Source organism: Maylandia zebra, linkage group LG23 (genome assembly GCF_041146795.1).
Source record: "Maylandia zebra isolate NMK-2024a linkage group LG23, Mzebra_GT3a, whole genome shotgun sequence".
Taxonomy (NCBI): Eukaryota; Metazoa; Chordata; class Actinopteri; order Cichliformes; family Cichlidae; genus Maylandia; species Maylandia zebra.
In genome coordinates, this window is record NC_135188.1 from 42103404 (window position 1) to 42120742 (window position 17339).

At 41.1% G+C, this 17339-nt stretch overlaps 1 protein-coding gene across 2 annotated transcripts in view; it reads right to left on the reverse strand.

Annotated features, from left to right (window-relative positions):
• The window catches only part of creb3l1 (cAMP responsive element binding protein 3-like 1), a 48783-nt gene that overhangs the window by 30510 nt on the left and 934 nt on the right, over nucleotides 1-17339 (reverse strand). For both annotated transcript variants that reach the window (XM_004575376.5, XM_004575375.5), the window contains exon 2: nucleotides 3103-3235. In XM_004575376.5, coding sequence (XP_004575433.1) covers nucleotides 3103-3235 — 133 coding nt within the window. The remainder of the gene's footprint in view (nucleotides 1-3102; nucleotides 3236-17339) is intronic.

Sequence of the window (17339 nt, forward strand, 5' to 3'; positions counted from 1 at the left end):
TTTTTTGTATGAAGTGATGGCTATTATAAATAGCAGACCGCTGACAACAGAGCACCTGAATGATCCAACAAGTCTTGAACCGCTCACACCAAATCACATTCTTCTGATGAAGTCTAACATCATATTGCCACCTCCGGGTCAGTTCGTGAGTCAAGATTTATACCTGCGTAAGAGATGGCGTCAGGTGCAGTTCTTGGCGAATGAGTTTTGGACAAGGTGAAGGAGGGAGTACCTTCTTAATCTCCAGCAAAGACAGAAATGGCATGGGGATAAAAGGAACACCAATGTCAATGACATTGTTATTCTTCAAGAGGACAGTGCTCCGCGAAATCACTGGAGACTAGCAAGAGTCACGGAGGTGTACCCCAGCTCTGATGGAAGGGTCAGAAAGGTAAAGCTGTTGGTTAGTGACTCAACTTTGGACAAACAGGGAAAACGCACAACTAGGCCAGTTTATCTTGAAAGGCCAGTGCAAAAAATAGTACTACTTGTTGAAGCAGAATAAGCATGTGTTAAACTAAATGCTTATAACTTGAAGATGCAAATCTGTGAAGAAATCTCAAGTTGAGATTTGGTGGGAGTTTAACTGCCATAAATGTAAATTATGTCAGTTTGTTTAATTTATTGTGTTCATTTATGTTATTTATTTTCTTTATTTATTGTTCCTTTTGGGGTAGGAACTAAGGTTCATTCTGTGTTGCACACAGGCCTTTTTAAGTGACGTAAAGGGAAGTAAAAAGCATGTGCAAGAAGCTAAGTTAATAAGTTAACTAAGGCAGAAGAAGGAATAAATAAGCAGTTTAAAGTAAAAGAAAGCTGCAAAGAAGAAGAAATTGGGAAGAAATTATTTTTGTTAAGTTTTGTTCCTGAAGCGGACTCATTCCCTCACGGTTACGTGCAGCCAGCGAGGTACGTTAACTGTGTTTGTTTATCGCGTATTTGTTAACTTGGGTTTAAATGTTTATTTGTAATATTTATGTTGGTCATTCTGTACTTTTATGTAATAACGGTTTGACGGTGGATTTTATGGTGTTTCTGAGGAGAAGTGTGACAGAAGAATAAATCCATCTGTGAATGAAGAACCGTGGTGTCGTGTATTAACTGGAGGGAGTGATAAAGCAGACCTAAAAAAAATCACTTTGGATGAACAGTATCTGCAACTCATGTCCGTAGGAAACAGGAAAAATCCAGCAAAGACCTGACACAGGACCTGAGAGATGATACTGAACTTTTAGGTGATCAGCTATTGTTCAGCGAAGGCTCATTACAAATTGTCTCAGTGGAAGGATAACAAGGAAGTCATTCTTAAGAAAGAGAAATGAGGAGAAAAGGCTGACATATGCCAAATTACACAAGAACTGGACTGAAAATCAGTGGCAACAGGTCTGATGGAGTGATGAATTCAAATGTGGTTAGAATCATTGTCAGGATATGTGGAAGAGGTTATGAGAGAGGTACAACAGTGAGTGTCTACAGTCATCTGTAAAACACGGTGGAGGCCCTATCATGGTTTGGGGCTGAATTTCAACCAGTGGTGCTGGAGTTCCTGCCGAAACTGATGCAATTATGACCACAGAAATGCACCATCAGATTGTGATTCACAATGCAATACCATCTGAAAAGCAACTAATCAGGAACAGCTTCATTGTTCAGTATGACAATGATGCAAAACACACTATCAATGCAGTAAAAGCATACAGTACCAGTCATGGATTGACCTCCCCAGAGCTCAGGCCTCAACATTACTGAAACTGTGTGGGAACATCTTGACAGAGGACAGAGGGAAAAGGCAGCCAACGTTCAAAGAAGAGGTTTGAATGTCCTTCAACAAGCCTTGAGAACTATTCCTGAAGACTACTTAAAGAAATTAAAGGAAAGCTGACTAAAAGAGTTCAGAATAAAGGTGGTCATGCCAAATAGTGACTACCAAACTCATTAGAATAAACTTTTCCAGAGTACTAAAAGTACTATTTTCTGGATAAATGTATACATTCATGATGCTATGTACATATCCACATGTAGTACATATACATATGTCCATACATAGTGAGAGTGCTGTTAAGACTTTAATGTAAAAGTGACTCAGGCGTTCTTGAGACATGATAATAACATAACATCCTGCTTTTTGTCCTTTCTTCTAATCATTCTAATGACTTTGTGACTATGGCAACGACTAACAGTGACACTCATTTGTCTCAAGTGATGAGCTGATGACAGCTTCCACAGGCTGTGAGCGCCTATTTTGCAATAACTTTGAGCTGATAAACAAGATCCAGTAACAAGTGAGTTTAATCTGTTCCGTTCCACAGGCAGGAGTTCTGGAAGTCAGACTTTGGCAACAAAAGCTGGCTCTCATATCATGAAATTTGAACTCTTGGGCACAGAAGGAGCCAGCGCTGATGTCAGAGAAGGCTTTTGATTCAACCCAAGTAATGAGACTGGGGACTTTTCTCCCCAAAGGTTGGCTAAAGCAATGATATGGTTGCCACAGTTGAGCTAGTTCTGACCTTTAGACAGGTTTGAACGGTGAACTTCTTACAGTGGCTTTTCCCATAACCACAGATGTGACTGGTTCCAACTTTCTAACTTGTGCCCAGCAATTCTGGCCCTGGTGCCAGTCATTTGGTGAAAATGCATGAAACTGGTTCTAGAGTAGGCACCAGGATTGGTGCTTCATTGGTGAAAAAGAGGTAAATGTACAGTTCTGGGCTGCCCTCAATGAACAAAGACCAACAAAAAAAGAACTGCAGTGCTCTCTTGAGTCGCGGCTCCAGACATCTGTTATTACTGCGCCAAAGAAGAGTACAAAGAATGGAAACACACAGCAAATGAATTGCAGCAACTGGCCTTAGCTTACAGTTCAATAGCTATTGTCATCATACCAGCATACGTAAGTCCAACCTGGTGCTGTACCCATGTGTATTCGATCCAAGGATCAATCAGTGCTCCTGGAATTACTGGTGATTACGGAAAACAAGTGAGAACTAAACAACTAAAAGGGATGATACGGAGCAAAAAAAGCCCAGCCATAAGGAGCTGTGTGTGGGTGGGTGTGACAGGTGGATTTGGATTATCTCTCATAATAAAACAAGAGGAGCTCACCTGGGCTGCTGTCCATGTCAATGTGTAAAAATGAAGGTCTTTCTGCCAGTAGGGGTCGCTCTAATACATGGTCGTCGAAGAAACTGTTAAATAATTCACTGCTGAAGTCGTCCATCTGGTCACCCGAGAAAGGCTGGAAAACATATACAGAAACAGACACAGACAAAGGAGTATTTAGCTGACGTTACTTTATAAAACCACTCTGGTACAATGAACCTCATGCAATTCAACGTTCAATGAAAAGCACAAGGATAAAGACAAGGGAAGATGGGCTCAAGGTATGGCGCTCAAATGCTTTTCTTTCTCCAACCAACAGTGCAAATCTGAAAACATCCAGCTTTCAGTGATATAAAAAAGACAAAAGTGGCAACCTTAGATAAGCTGGGACAAGAAAATAGCTGGAAAATTACTTCATTTTCTGCAAATCGACTCATCAAATAATGGACCTATAGTTTCAGTTCTACGACAGACTTATCTCTCAGTGTCAGAAACAAGACAACATAGGCTGTGTTGATGACACGAAGAGTCAGTCAATGGGAAACAGCATTGACAGATTAATCCTCTAGTCTGGATGAATGAGTCACTGAGCAGAGAGAGACGGTGTTCTGGAAGCAAGGGACAGCACGGTGCTCTGATTTCACTGGTTTATGCACACATAAATACGCACACACACACACACACACGATATGAGTCACCCTGGTCTTCAGAAAACATGGGAAAAGCTGAACCAAAGCCTATGCGCACATACACATGGGTTGGTTGGAAACCCATCAACACACTGCTTGGAGGCTCTTCAGACACAGTGACAGAAATAACTTGATTTAATTAGCAAGAAACACAAAAGTTGATTTACATGTTTTATTCCTGGAAATTAGCTTAAGCGAGGCTCCCAGAACTGCCAGAAGTGTCACAACAGATAAAATCAGTCCAGGAGCAACAATAAAGACATGATTGGGACAATAAATACAAGGCTTACCTCAATATTTCAAATACTAACAATGGATCATATGCACGGAGGGAAAGGGCTTGTAAGAACTGTAAGAAACCGACTGAGGGCTACCAACGGAGCTGACATAAACACTAAGTTTTAGAGCACATTTTAAATTTGATAGGTAAACATTACTTTCTAAGCGTTCCTGTTATGATTAGATTCCCGTGTCTGTCTATTATGGGGGAATTATTTTCCCCCTGTGAATTAATACTATCAGATAGAGCTCACATGAGCAATTTACTTTTAACAGATTTAACCTCTTCAAAAGTATATCTGACTTTTATTAATTGGCTTTATTCAAATGTTGCTGAATGTATCCATCAAAAAACATTAAAAAAAAAAACTCTGCAGAGCTCGCTTAATAACCATGACTGCATTTGAAAGTGGGGGTGGAAGTGTATTTGAATGTCTGTGAAGGTTCTCAGTCATCCAGGTCATCGTAGTCAAAGGAGCTTGCAAAGAAAAGCGTCTGGACTTCTTTAAGTTGCTTGAAGACGTTTCACCTCTCATCCGAGAAGCTTCTTCAGTTCTGAGCATTCCTCGCTGCACTGTACAGCACTGCACTGTACAGCACTGTACAGCATACAACTGTATGCTGTACAGTGCAGCGAGGAATGCTCAGACCTCTACATTGGAGAGACCAAACAGCCACTTCACAAGCGCATGGCACAACACAGAAGAGCCACCTCCACAGGACAAGACTCAGCAGTCCATCTGCATCTTAACCCTTGTATGGTGTTCGGGTCTGTGAGACCCGTGTTCAGTTTTTTTCAAAAGAAAAATTAAACAATTAATTATTTTTTCACGTGTAAATGTGTTGTGTCTTTCCACTCACTCCACTTGATTATAACTGATTTATTTATAACATTTTATATAAAAGAAAAACGAGAAGCACATTAATTCATAAATGTGATCTAACAAAGGTAAAGGGAAAAAATTAACCATGTTTGCTGTTCATAAGTGTCTTGTAATTGGGATGAAGTAAACATCTGTTGAGTAATTTAACATAAAATTGTTTGATAGTGTTAATTTGGAAAGCCAAAACTCTAGCGGGTCCACCAGACCCATGAACACTGGCTGAGTAACAAAAATACGAACACCACACAAGGGTTAAGGATAAAGGACACTCTTTCGAGGATGCCAATGTTCACATTTTGGACAGAGAGGACAGATGGTTTGAAAGAGGAGTGAAAGAAGTCATCTATGTCCACTGTGAGCGACCATCTTTGAACAGAGGCGGGGGTTTACGACACCAACTCTCTGCCATCTATAATCCAGTTTTGAGATCCCTTCCCAGACGCCTTAACGCCCACTCACATCCTGGGCCATCTGACCTCAGGAATTTGCATGATAAGGTGGGGCCAGGTTTCACAATGAACACACCCGAAACTCTGGCTGATTGGGACCCACACCCAGTTTCACACCTTGGCTCAGGCGATTAGAGGATCATCAGGGGGTCCTTTTGTCCCTCTGTGGGGGGTCACTCCCACTAGGTTTATATCTGGGACTCTCCACCATTTGACCTTAGAACTGAAGAAGCTTCTCGGATGAGAGGTGAAACGTCTTCAAGCAACTTAAAGAAGTCCAGACGCTTTTCTTTGCAAGCTCTTTTGACCAAGTGTATTTGAACTTCGGGGTATGTACTGATGAACGGACATCCTCCTTCAGGATTTTCTGGTAAAGCGCAGAATTCGTGGTTGCATCAATTACAGCAAGTCATCCGGAAGCAGCACAGCAGCTGCAGACGATCACACTACCACCACCATGTTTAACTGTTGTTATGGTGTTCCTTTTATGAAATGCTGTGTTAGTTTTATGCAGACGTTACGGGACTCAAACCTTTCAAAAAGTCCAACTTTTGAATCATCAGAATAGTCTCTCAGACGATCAGGATTTTTTTCAAGATGAATCATGAACTTTGACCTTAACTGATGCAAGTGAGACCTGCAGTTCCTTAGATCTTGTTCTGGGTTCTTTTGTGAGCTCCTGGATGAGTCGTCGATGCACTCTTGAAGTCATTTTGTTAAGCAGTCATCTCCTGGGAAGGTTCACCACTGATCCAGGTATTCTCCATTTGTGGATAATGGCTGTCACTGTGGTTCACTGGAGTCCCAAAGCCATAGAAATTACTTTATAAGCCTTTTCAGAATGATAGATGTCAATAACTTTGTTTCTTATCTGTTTCTTTAGATCAAGCCTATTTCACTTTATCAGACATGTTGTATTTAAATGATTTCGTGACTCAAGAGGACTGGCAGCAATCAGGACGGAGTGTGACTGGTGACATTGAACTCAAGTTTCTAAGAAAAATGTGGTTAATAACTGTTAATTCATGATTTAACAATGAGGGAAGTTACTTTTTTCACAGGGGGACAGTTAGGTTTGGAGGTAGGGAGGAAGGTTCGGGATTTGGAGGTTCAGCAGACATGCAGCAGATGTACAGGTGCAAATGAAAATTTTAAAGATCTCTGCTACACTGAGGTGCTCCGGGTGGCCTTGACAGTAAGCCAGGAAATAGTCCTGCACACAACGGCAACTGTAATTATATGTATTTCTGTCCTATATCAACACATGCATCTTTTAAACCCACCTACGCATGTGTGAGTCATGGTCCGCTGGAGTAAAAAAAAAAAAGATAAAAGGAAGTCCATGAACCAGATCAATTTTTGTACCTGAACCTCAAGGCTCACTGAACCTCCAGGCAAAAAAGAAGTGTGTACATACGCAAGAACCCGAATGATATATAGCTCACGCTATGATATGAAAAGTTTAGTTGGTTCCAAATCAGCGTGCAAACAACAGCGCAGTTTGTCCAGGACGGTGGCTCCATCAAATAAAAAGCTTTCTGTTCCATATTCACATTCTCAATGTCGCTCTCTTTTAATCTTGTGTTTTGAATTCATCCATACTTTCACTTCCTTTACTACCTATCCACCTCTGGGTTTGCCCTATCCTAAGGCAAACGACTGGGTAAACCCTGGACAGGTTGCCAGAAAGGCAGACATGAACCCAGAACCTTCTAGCTACAGGGAGACAGTGCTAACCACTACATGACTGTGCTGCCTATTATAAACTCAGCAAACTCCTTCTGTTTATAGTCATGCAAATTCCAATAAAAACGCAGTCGCTGCTTAGTGCAGTTGAAGCCAAGACAGCATAAGCCAAGCCTCAGGTCAAAAACATCTATGAACAAGAAGTAAAGTCAAGGTTTCTGTAGCAGTGAACCTGCGGGGTCTTGGCCACCCGTCGTCCTCCCTGTGGCTTTTGTGCAGTTTTCCCGAGGTGCAAAGTCTTTCACTGCAGACCTCCTGCGGTAAAGGACTGTGTTTAGCAGGGCCTGGCGGTTGCTCTTTTGACATGGATGGTCCAAAACACCCTCTAGTGTGAACCTAACTCAGTGGTGAAATACAATGCAGAAGGTGCAGTCATCTCATCATTTTCCCTTTTGAATATAACTCATGTATACAGTAATCCAAAATGACCAGATATTAGCTCATATCTTAGTATCAGTCTAGCATACACTCAGTGATCCTCTTTCACATGTGCATACTCGCCCATTCATACACACATACAGGAATAGCATATGCATCGTGACAAGAGAAGCCCTGTTGCACTAAATGCCATCAAAATATCCGTTTAAGTAACCTCGACACTGCCCCTATAATACTGCTCCATTAGGGAATATAGGTCACATTTAAAACCACCCTATTCAAAAACAAATCGAGAAAAGTTTCCTAATTGCGGTCATAATGGGAGTGATGTAGAGAGAGGGACAGAGAAAAAGCAGAGAAAGGTCCATAATTGAAGCATTATGCATCTAAAATTAGTTCTAGTAGCTGCATTAGCTCAACAGTGCAGCCAATATGTGGTTTTCTCTTTATTCTGCTATACTGTGTTGGGTTTTACTTCATATTTGTCTACATTTGGCTTCAGTTTTGCATTCAGCTGGAAGAGCGACTCTATTTTTGGGAGGTTGGTTTGTTTTCCACTTGCTTACCTCCAACACACCTGGAGCCTTCGATGCAGCTCTCACCCAATACAAGCACAATCCTGTGTGAGGTTAATCTTTTGCTTATCCATCACCTGGCATTGGGTTGATGTATGCGCGGCCACGCTGACTTTTTCCCCCCCCTGCATCCTGCACATTCAAGTATTCTGGCTGATAAGCCTTTTTCCTCTTGTGGCTGGACATGTGCAGACTCCTTTCACTAGAAAAACAATGGGAAATCTGCAGTTTCAAGACTCGGCTAAGTTTCATCCTTCCAGGTAAACCTTAAAGGTAAAAAAAACCTGGAGGGTGAATTTCACATGCAATGGAATATGCTGCAAGAGGGGTGTGGCGATGACAACTTAAGAAATCTTTCATTTTAATGTTAATAAATGTTTTTCCAGTTTGTGTAGAGTGTAGATGTATACACCACAATACTGAGCCAAATGTAATAACTGAAATAATCAGATGCTGCCAAAAGTCCCTGCATCTCAACACAGCAGCAGCAGCAACAACCTCCTTTACAATCAATCATCCCTCACACCACCAGGTGAAGAGCTGCTGACACAAATAAGACTCTATGGAGAAAGCCAAGCTGTTGTTGTGGCAGCTACAGAGTTAACTTGTGGGCCACAAGTAAATTTATGCACGCAGATAAAGCAATGTTTTTGTGCCCCACCAATCCGTTTTCAGACTAAAGGTCAATATTCAGTTGATAATTTCTCTGAGCTAAATGCACCGATGCTAATCTGCATCACACCTGCACTACCTGACATTCAAATGGCAAACGCACCGGCAACATTTCCCATTCCTAGAACTGCCTTCTTTGCAATTAATTTATTATCGCAATGAACTGTTTTATCATCTGTACCGAGAACACCCTGTGTAGCGCAGCCACACTAGAAGAATACTTTTATTATTGGGGAGCTTAATAAACACAGAGTGTCTTCGGGTTCGATACTCGATCCTCAAAAATCTGCATCCGTGAATGGAGGAGCCGAAGTCTGAACCTGTTATTACCTGAAACGCTTCCCCTCTCTGCTGGGAAAAGATCCACTTTAGAGAAGAAAACAGTGTTAAAAAGCAGTTGACAAGTTTTATAGCTCATTTCAGGGCTGATGTGTCATTAGAGGGGACAAAGCTGAGAGATAAACCACACAAAGAGAACTGGGAAAGACAGAGGTATGGGGTAATTATAAATGTAGAGAGCAGCTCTGCTATGCCTGTAATTAACCGTGTGGAGTCTTAACACATCTCTCTCTTCTCTCTTTCATTCAGCTACCTCGCTGGTTCAGGTGAAGATGGCAGAAAAAAAATGGACTAAACTGCCTAGCCACTAGTCAGCGGTAGTAGAGTTCACAGGCAAGAAGAACCACCTCCTATATCTTTACGAGGACTGAAAGCACAGACTTGGATCACTGAGGCCAAAAACTGTATCTCATTATGGAGGGAATACAGCAGTGGAAAGTATCGTAAAAATCTTCAGAACAACATGTAAAAGGCCAAAGGAAAATACACTGAAAGAAAAATATCTTTATGAAGTCATGTAGCCTTGTAAACTGTCACTGACAATCATTTGGATTTGATCACAGGCTTCATATAAAAGTTGGATGTAGCCACTGTGACGTCCCCCAGCGGTTTGTGGACTACTGTGTTGAGGCCTCCCATCAAGCATACTGGCTGTCACCATGAAATTTAGATGAAATGGTGGAGCGCTACGTTTCTGCTAACTTTAGTAAACTTGTTTAGCAAGGTGCAAGAGACACAGAGACTGATACCTGCTATTAATGTTGACAAAGGAGATTTACTTACTTTATAAAAGGAATGTTTTGAAAGCTTAAGCCCTTTAATTTACTAGATAATTGCATTCAAATTCACCAGCACCACAGTCTGTAGTCCTGTTCATTGATTCAAATTAGCGAAGCTACAGCTCACAACTGCAGCCACCTGTCAATCAAGTGGGCCACGCTACTCATTAAGTTAAATGCACAAGTCATATAGAGGTGGTGAGCTCACACTGGAGTGGTTCAAGTGATAATAATAACAACTGTACAGCATTAAAACATTCACAGCAGGTGGGATATCCGGTCTTTAAGTGATGGCCTGATGAAAGGATAGTTGCAGATTTCTGTCAGAATCTGCAGATTATGCAGTACAAATAAAATGTTAACGTTTCTCCAACGTTGTCTTCCCAGCAGTTTCACCGGATGGCCAGGAAGCGTTCACGATGTCTTATCGGGCGCTTCTCCGGCGCTGATAATTCAGCCGTCGACACGAAATATCATCATGTGGTGGCCTCGCTGGATCCGCTGTCCACCTGCTGTGTGATGACCCTCCTCCAGGATCCCCCCACCCAAAGGAAATACACCGCTCTCAAGGCGCTGCTGCTGTTGTGCTACTCCCTCTCAAATGCAGAGCTGCCCGAGAATCCCTCTCTCGTGCCTGGATGATGGTACCGCACTCAAGCTTATGGAGAGCACACCGTCCTTGCTAGGAACGGATGACGGCAGATTCCTCTTCACACGTCTTCCTCCGACAGTTGCCGGTGCGAGCTGGCCTCGCCAACTCCCCGCTGCTGGCTGTGAAGGATTACCACTCACTTGCAGAAGAAGCGGATCGCATTCTCCTGGCTACTAGGAGGTTCGGCATCCAAGCAATAGTTCCTGACTCACCGATGGCATCTCCCGCGCCCCCACCGATTCTCAACGACTCATCGATGGTGGCTGGGATGGTGGCACCAGCGTGCCTTTGCAGTTTTAAGGCCGAGGGAAACTAGTCCGCCAGCGCTCTGTAGCGGCCGTGACCGCTGGGGATAAGGAAAGGCTACTCTTCATAGAGAATTCATGCTCAGGGAGTTGACTCCGGCTCCCAGAAGAGCCTCGGGAACTCTCGTGTCGTCTTTGCATACCTTCACAATGGTATATTATTTCATCTTAAAAAAAATTGGAGATTTCCCACATACCACCAGAGAGAGCCGGACCACACTTTTATGAAGACTGAGATAGTGTAAGGAACTTGGTCAATTGAGAGAAAGTCGATGCTTCTCCACATTGAAGGGAGCCAGTTGAGGTGGTCTGGGTATTTCACATGGACATTTCCTGGACGAGGTGGTTGGGGCATGTCTTACTGGGAGGAGGTCCCGGGGCAAACCTACAACACGCTGGGGGGATTATATCTCTTAGCTTTCCTGGGAACAACTTAGTGTCTCCCAGATAAGGTGGAAAAGGTGGCTGGGGAGAGGGAAGGCTGGGAGTCTTTACCTAGACTGCAACCCCCACGACCCAGACCCAGATGAGTGGCAGAATGGAATGGATAGATAGATGGATGTTATATTGAAATTCACTTCCATTCAGTTGTCCTGAAGGGGGAATTCAGCAAGAGAGAGAAAAATCTTATTTTTTACTGTAAACATGTTTATTTCTGCTCTAAATTTGGACATTTTAAAAAGGAAGTCTATGGAAAGTCACATCCTGTACCAACCTCAAGTGGCCATCTGTGATGGCTCGACTTTTAAGTCTCGAGGTTTGAATAGAATAGAATAACTTTATTATCCACATCAATGGAAAATTGTCTTCGGGTCCTCAAGCCATAAACAAATCAATCAATTCATACATACACACATATAAAATTGGCACTTGGATTTGATGAATAATGTTTATAATGGCCTATGCAAGAAAGTATTTCTTGTGTATCATAAGTAAATTAATAGGTAAAACATAATGACTACTTGTAATCAAAGCTTCCAGACTTCATTAATCCATGCTTTAGCTAATCATGAAGTAATACAACTACTATTAAATGTATCAAACCTGCTGCATTCTGCAGGGATACAGGGAGTGCAGAATTATTAGGCAAATGAGTATTTTGTCCACATCATCCTCTTCATGCATGTTGTCTTACTCCAAGCTGTATAGGCTCGAAAGCCTACTACCAATTAAGCATATTAGGTGATGTGCATCTCTGTAATGAGAAGGGGTGTGGTCTAATGACATCAACACCCTATATCAGGTGTGCATAATTATTAGGCAACGTCCTTTCCTTTGGCAAAACGGGTCAAAAGAAGGACTTGACAGGCTCAGAAAAGTCAAAAATAGTGAGATATCTTGCAGAGGGATGCAGCAGTCTCAAAATTGCAAAGCTTCTGAAGCGTGATCATCGAACAATCAAGCGTTTCATTCAAAATAGTCAACAGGGTCGCAAGAAGCGTGTGGAAAAACCAAGGCGCAAAATAACTGCCCATGAACTGAGAAAAGTCAAGCGTGCAGCTGCCAAGATGCCACTTGCCACCAGTTTGGCCATATTTCAGAGCTGCAACATCACTGGAGTGCCCAAAAGCACAAGGTGTGCAATACTCAGAGACATGGCCAAGGTAAGAAAGGCTGAAAGACGACCACCACTGAACAAGACACACAAGCTGAAACGTCAAGACTGGGCCAAGAAATATCTCAAGACTGGTTTTTCTAAGGTTTTATGGACTGATGAAATGAGAGTGAGTCTTGATGGGCCAGATGGATGGGCCCGTGGCTGGATTGGTAAAGGGCAGAGAGCTCCAGTCCGACTCAGACGCCAGCAAGGTGGAGGTGGAGTACTGGTTTGGGCTGGTATCATCAAAGATGAGCTTGTGGGGTCTTTTCGGGTTGAGGATGGAGTCAAGCTCAACTCCCAGTCCTACTGCCAGTTTCTGGAAGACACCTTCTTCAAGCAGTGGTACAGGAAGAAGTCTGCATCCTTCAAGAAAAACATGATTTTCATGCAGGACAATGCTCCATCACACGCGTCCAAGTACTCCACAGCGTGGCTGGCAAGAAAGGGTATAAAAGAAGAAAAACTAATGACATGGCCTCCTTGTTCACCTGATCTGAACCCCATTGAGAACCTGTGGTCCATCATCAAATGTGAGATTTACAAGGAGGGAAAACAGTACACCTCTCTGAACAGTGTCTGGGAGGCTGTGGTTGCTGCTGCACGCAATGTTGATGGTGAACAGATCAAAACACTGACAGAATCCATGGATGGCAGGCTTTTGAGTGTCCTTGCAAAGAAAGGTGGCTATATTGGTCGCTGATTTGTTTTTGTTTTGTTTTTGAATGTCAGAAATGTATATTTGTGAATGTGGAGATGTTATATTGGTTTCACTGGTAAAAATAAATAATTGAAATGGGTATATATTTGTTTTTTGTTAAGTTGCCTAATAATTATGCACAGTAATAGTCACCTGCACACACAGATATCCCCCTAAAATAGCTCAAACTAAAAACAAACTAAAAACTACTTCCACAAACATTCAGCTTTGATATTAATGAGTTTTTTGGATTCATTGAGAACATGGTTGTTGTTCAATAATAAAATTATTCCTCAAAAATACAACTTGCCTAATAATTCTGCACTCCCTGTATTACGCAGACCTCCTCTCTGATTATGCACTTCTGTGCCACTGCCTCAGCAACGGTTGTTAGCATTAGCTCAAACGCTCACATAATTGCTGTCAGTAACCTGGACAGTTTTAGGTCCAAAACCCTGCAGGACTAAGGTCCATTATAATGAATCCCACAGTGAAATAAATCTGGTTCTCATACCCGACCATGCGCATGACTTATGCCTTCAAAAAAATAAGAAAAAAATCCAGACAAAGTGAAGAAATAAATTTCTTCCTGATGCATTTGTTTAAAGTGTTTCCTATAAATGAGTTATATGAGCCGCACGTGTGTTTCATGTGTCTAGTCTATGTTTAGCTTTCTCTGATTTAAGCCTTGATTTTTTTTTCCTTACATAAAAGCAGGGATTATTTTGCATGCTTAAAAAAAAAAGAAAAAAGAAATACCAAAAAATTCCTGGTTGCTCCAGTCTGTAGGAGATATTTCCTAGATTAAAGGAATTTCTTCCATCTTTATCACGAAACAGGTGAAATTATCCTTCACTGCACTGGTAGAGTTTTCAAACAGGTTTTAAAATTCAGTAAAATACTGAAAGACTGCCCTAGACCTTTTTTTTGTGTGTAAAATGAAACTGCATTTTTGAGAGACCTGGAAACATCATGTCATTATCCTGTAACGCTGGCTGCCGCAGATAAGAAAATGGTAATGTTCTCTACTGTATTTGGCTTCATGTGGTGATGTGTGGCTGCAGTGGGTTGGCTGGATTTGGCCTCACTTGAACTACATTTGTGAGCAAGAGAAAAGGGAGCTGTGGTTATTGTGTGTGTGTGTGTGTGTGTGTGTGTGTGTGTGTGTATGTGTATGTGTGTGTGTGTGTGTGTGTGTGTGTGTGTGTCTGTGAGACAGACATGAAATGAGCTATAGTTCTCAATAAAACAGCAGAAGAGTATTTTTCCTTCTCTTCTCACACAAACACACACACTTTGCTGCATGCCTGCACACATTCCTTCTGGCAGCTGAGCGGCCAATGGGCAGCCAGTACGCAAATAAGTTGGGCGTGTCCTTTTAAAGCTGGAGTACAGGGTCTGAATGGAGAGTAGAATAGAATAAAATAAAATAAATAATAAAAAAGAATTGAGTGTGGATGGAGAGGAAGGTGAAAAGACTAGAGCAGAAAGAAGCTTTACAGCCTAAATATTTAACAGTGTTACTGCTTGAGCTCAATTTGTGTGATTTTCAACTTGAAAAAACAGCATATCATACTAATAATATATATATATATATATATATATATATATATATATATATATATATATATATATATATATATATATATATATATATATATATATATATACACATACACACACACACACATGTAGTGTATATAGTGATTTCTATGTCAGTTTATCCATTACTCATTTTAGTTTTGTAATATTTTAAGTGATAAAGTTAAACAGCATCGTCAAAGTGAGCACTTGTTTCTTCTGTTGTCATGTGTGAGAGTAATCTGGATACATTTGAGTTTAGGGTTAGTGGATTAACCAGGATGTATACTAGAAATTTTTCATCTTGCCTTTTGAACAATTTATAAGCAAAAGATTTTAAAAATTAATCAATCATTTTTATTTTATTAAGCAGACATAGTAAAAAAAAAAAAAAAAAACTTCAATGGCTTTACTTCTCTTTATTCATACTTGAAGTTGTTAACAGGCTGCATTGTTGTTGCCATAGTTACAACTTCGTTACCCCTGCGTTATGTAGCTGTGGGTCATATGACTACGAAATAAAATAAAAGGCACATTAATCCATTCTGAGAAAATAATTAGCTGTGCCTCCAATCTCATTTCCTTTAGGATTAAGGAGAACATTTATGAGTTGCTGGCAGGTGGTAATTTGGTGCTCTCTACGCATGATCAAAGCATCTGTAAAGGTTTAACAGTAGCCGAAGGACACTCCCGTTTAACCGTGCCTCTTGTGTTTTTAAAGTGATTCGCGCTTAATGCTTACGTGTGTCTTAATTTTTCTTTCTTGTTATTATTCAGTAGTCATCAGACGAAGAGCTGAGGAGGGTTTCTTGTACAAACACCTTATGTTTGGAAATTTGAGGAATTTGCTTGCGTCACGATCGCATTATATGAGTTCAAAATGATAAATCAATAAAACTCCACGTCTGTGCTCATATTTGGTCGCACTCTGCTCTTTGTCAGGCCCGGCAAATTCATTTCACGGGCAGTAATTTGCAGTAAATTGTCCCATTAGCTGACAATTGATTTTTGTTTTGTCTTGCTGCCCACACCTATTTCTTGTACCCACTGGCTATGAAAAGCTATATACTGTAAAAAGGTAAATAAAAAGCAGAACAAAAAATGTTTAAACCCCTGCTGGACTGGACCACAGTGCACAGCCTATTACAAACCAAAGAGCTGAGGTCTCCCTGCATCCAAGCAGTGAGCCTTCCAGCTTTTAACACATTATTAAAAACTTGTCCATTGTGGTAATAAATGCCACTTAGTTTTTATATATATATATATATATATATATATATATATATATATATATATAAACAGAGTTCTCTGCTCATCTCTGCACAAACCACAATCTCAAACAATTCTGTACATAAACATAGAAGAATTGTAATTTTTATTTTAAATGAGAATAAAAAGACAACAAGTAACATGAAAGACTTGTTAACTGCAACTAAGTTGGTTGAGACTAAAATGGAGCCAAAAAGGAGTAAATATGCAATTTCCTACTATGGTTAGTAGGAAAGCAAAAAAAAAAAAACAACAACAACAACAAAAAAAGCACATTACTGTGGGTTTAAATAAGAACTCATTTATTACAGAAAAGTAATAGAGTTATATACACCTGAAAAAAAATAAATAAATAAAAGGAAAAATGAACCAACGGCATGCAGAACTCTCAGCTCATGCTGCAGACTTGAGAGAGACTGAAATTTCAGTTAATCAGCCATCCTTTCCCATGTCCTCTGTGGTGCAGCCCAGCCTAGTGGCTTCACAGCAGAGTGGACTACTTTATTTAGAACAGTGTTGTGGGGTTTTAAACCACGAGCAGACTGCTCGGCTGACTCACCGACTAGAATAGAGGTCTGCCTAAAAAACCTGTGGCGTTTAAAAAAAGAAAAGTGGGGATGACACAAAGTGGAAAAAGAGTGAGCGAATGAAGGGAAACAAAGACAAAAGATGCTGCTCTTAACAGAGTCTGCCCTCTGTGGTTTGCAGCAATTAAGTCCCTAAAGAGAAGGGTGCAGGAACTCTCTGGAGCACGGCGCACATTCACTGTACTTGGCGAGGATGAACGCGTCCCGCCATGCTCACAGGCTTTTATCGATCCTCTCATCACTATTAACTCTGACTGTGTTTACATTCAACAGTGTGGCTAAAAAAAAAGTGCAGAACCAGAAACACGAGCTCGGCTGCCAGCGTTAAACAGACAATCTCCACATAACAATGACTCACTATTCATGGAGCAATTTGAACCCTTGATTCTTTATCAAATCCTGGCTTGCTGTTGCAGCACTTTTGCTATATCAAGAAATCTACTGTTGGTGCTACTGATGAACAACCATGATTCTACACAGCCACATCCTGTTGTTTGTAATAGTGACAGACGAGGTGTCTCTGCAAGGATGGGGATGTGCTCAGAGCACCGAGGGAAACAGGTGCCGTTGGACTCGCAGGTGTGCGGGGGTTTAAGTCGCCATGAGTGATGATGACCAGCCCCAATCCTAACCCCATGTTTCTGAGAAGCAAAAAATGTTTGTTTGGGGTTTTTTTTTTTTTAAATCAGAAAGATTGCCAAAAAATTAAATAAATAAAATAACAATACAAGTAAAAAATATAGTGATAGCACAGAATTG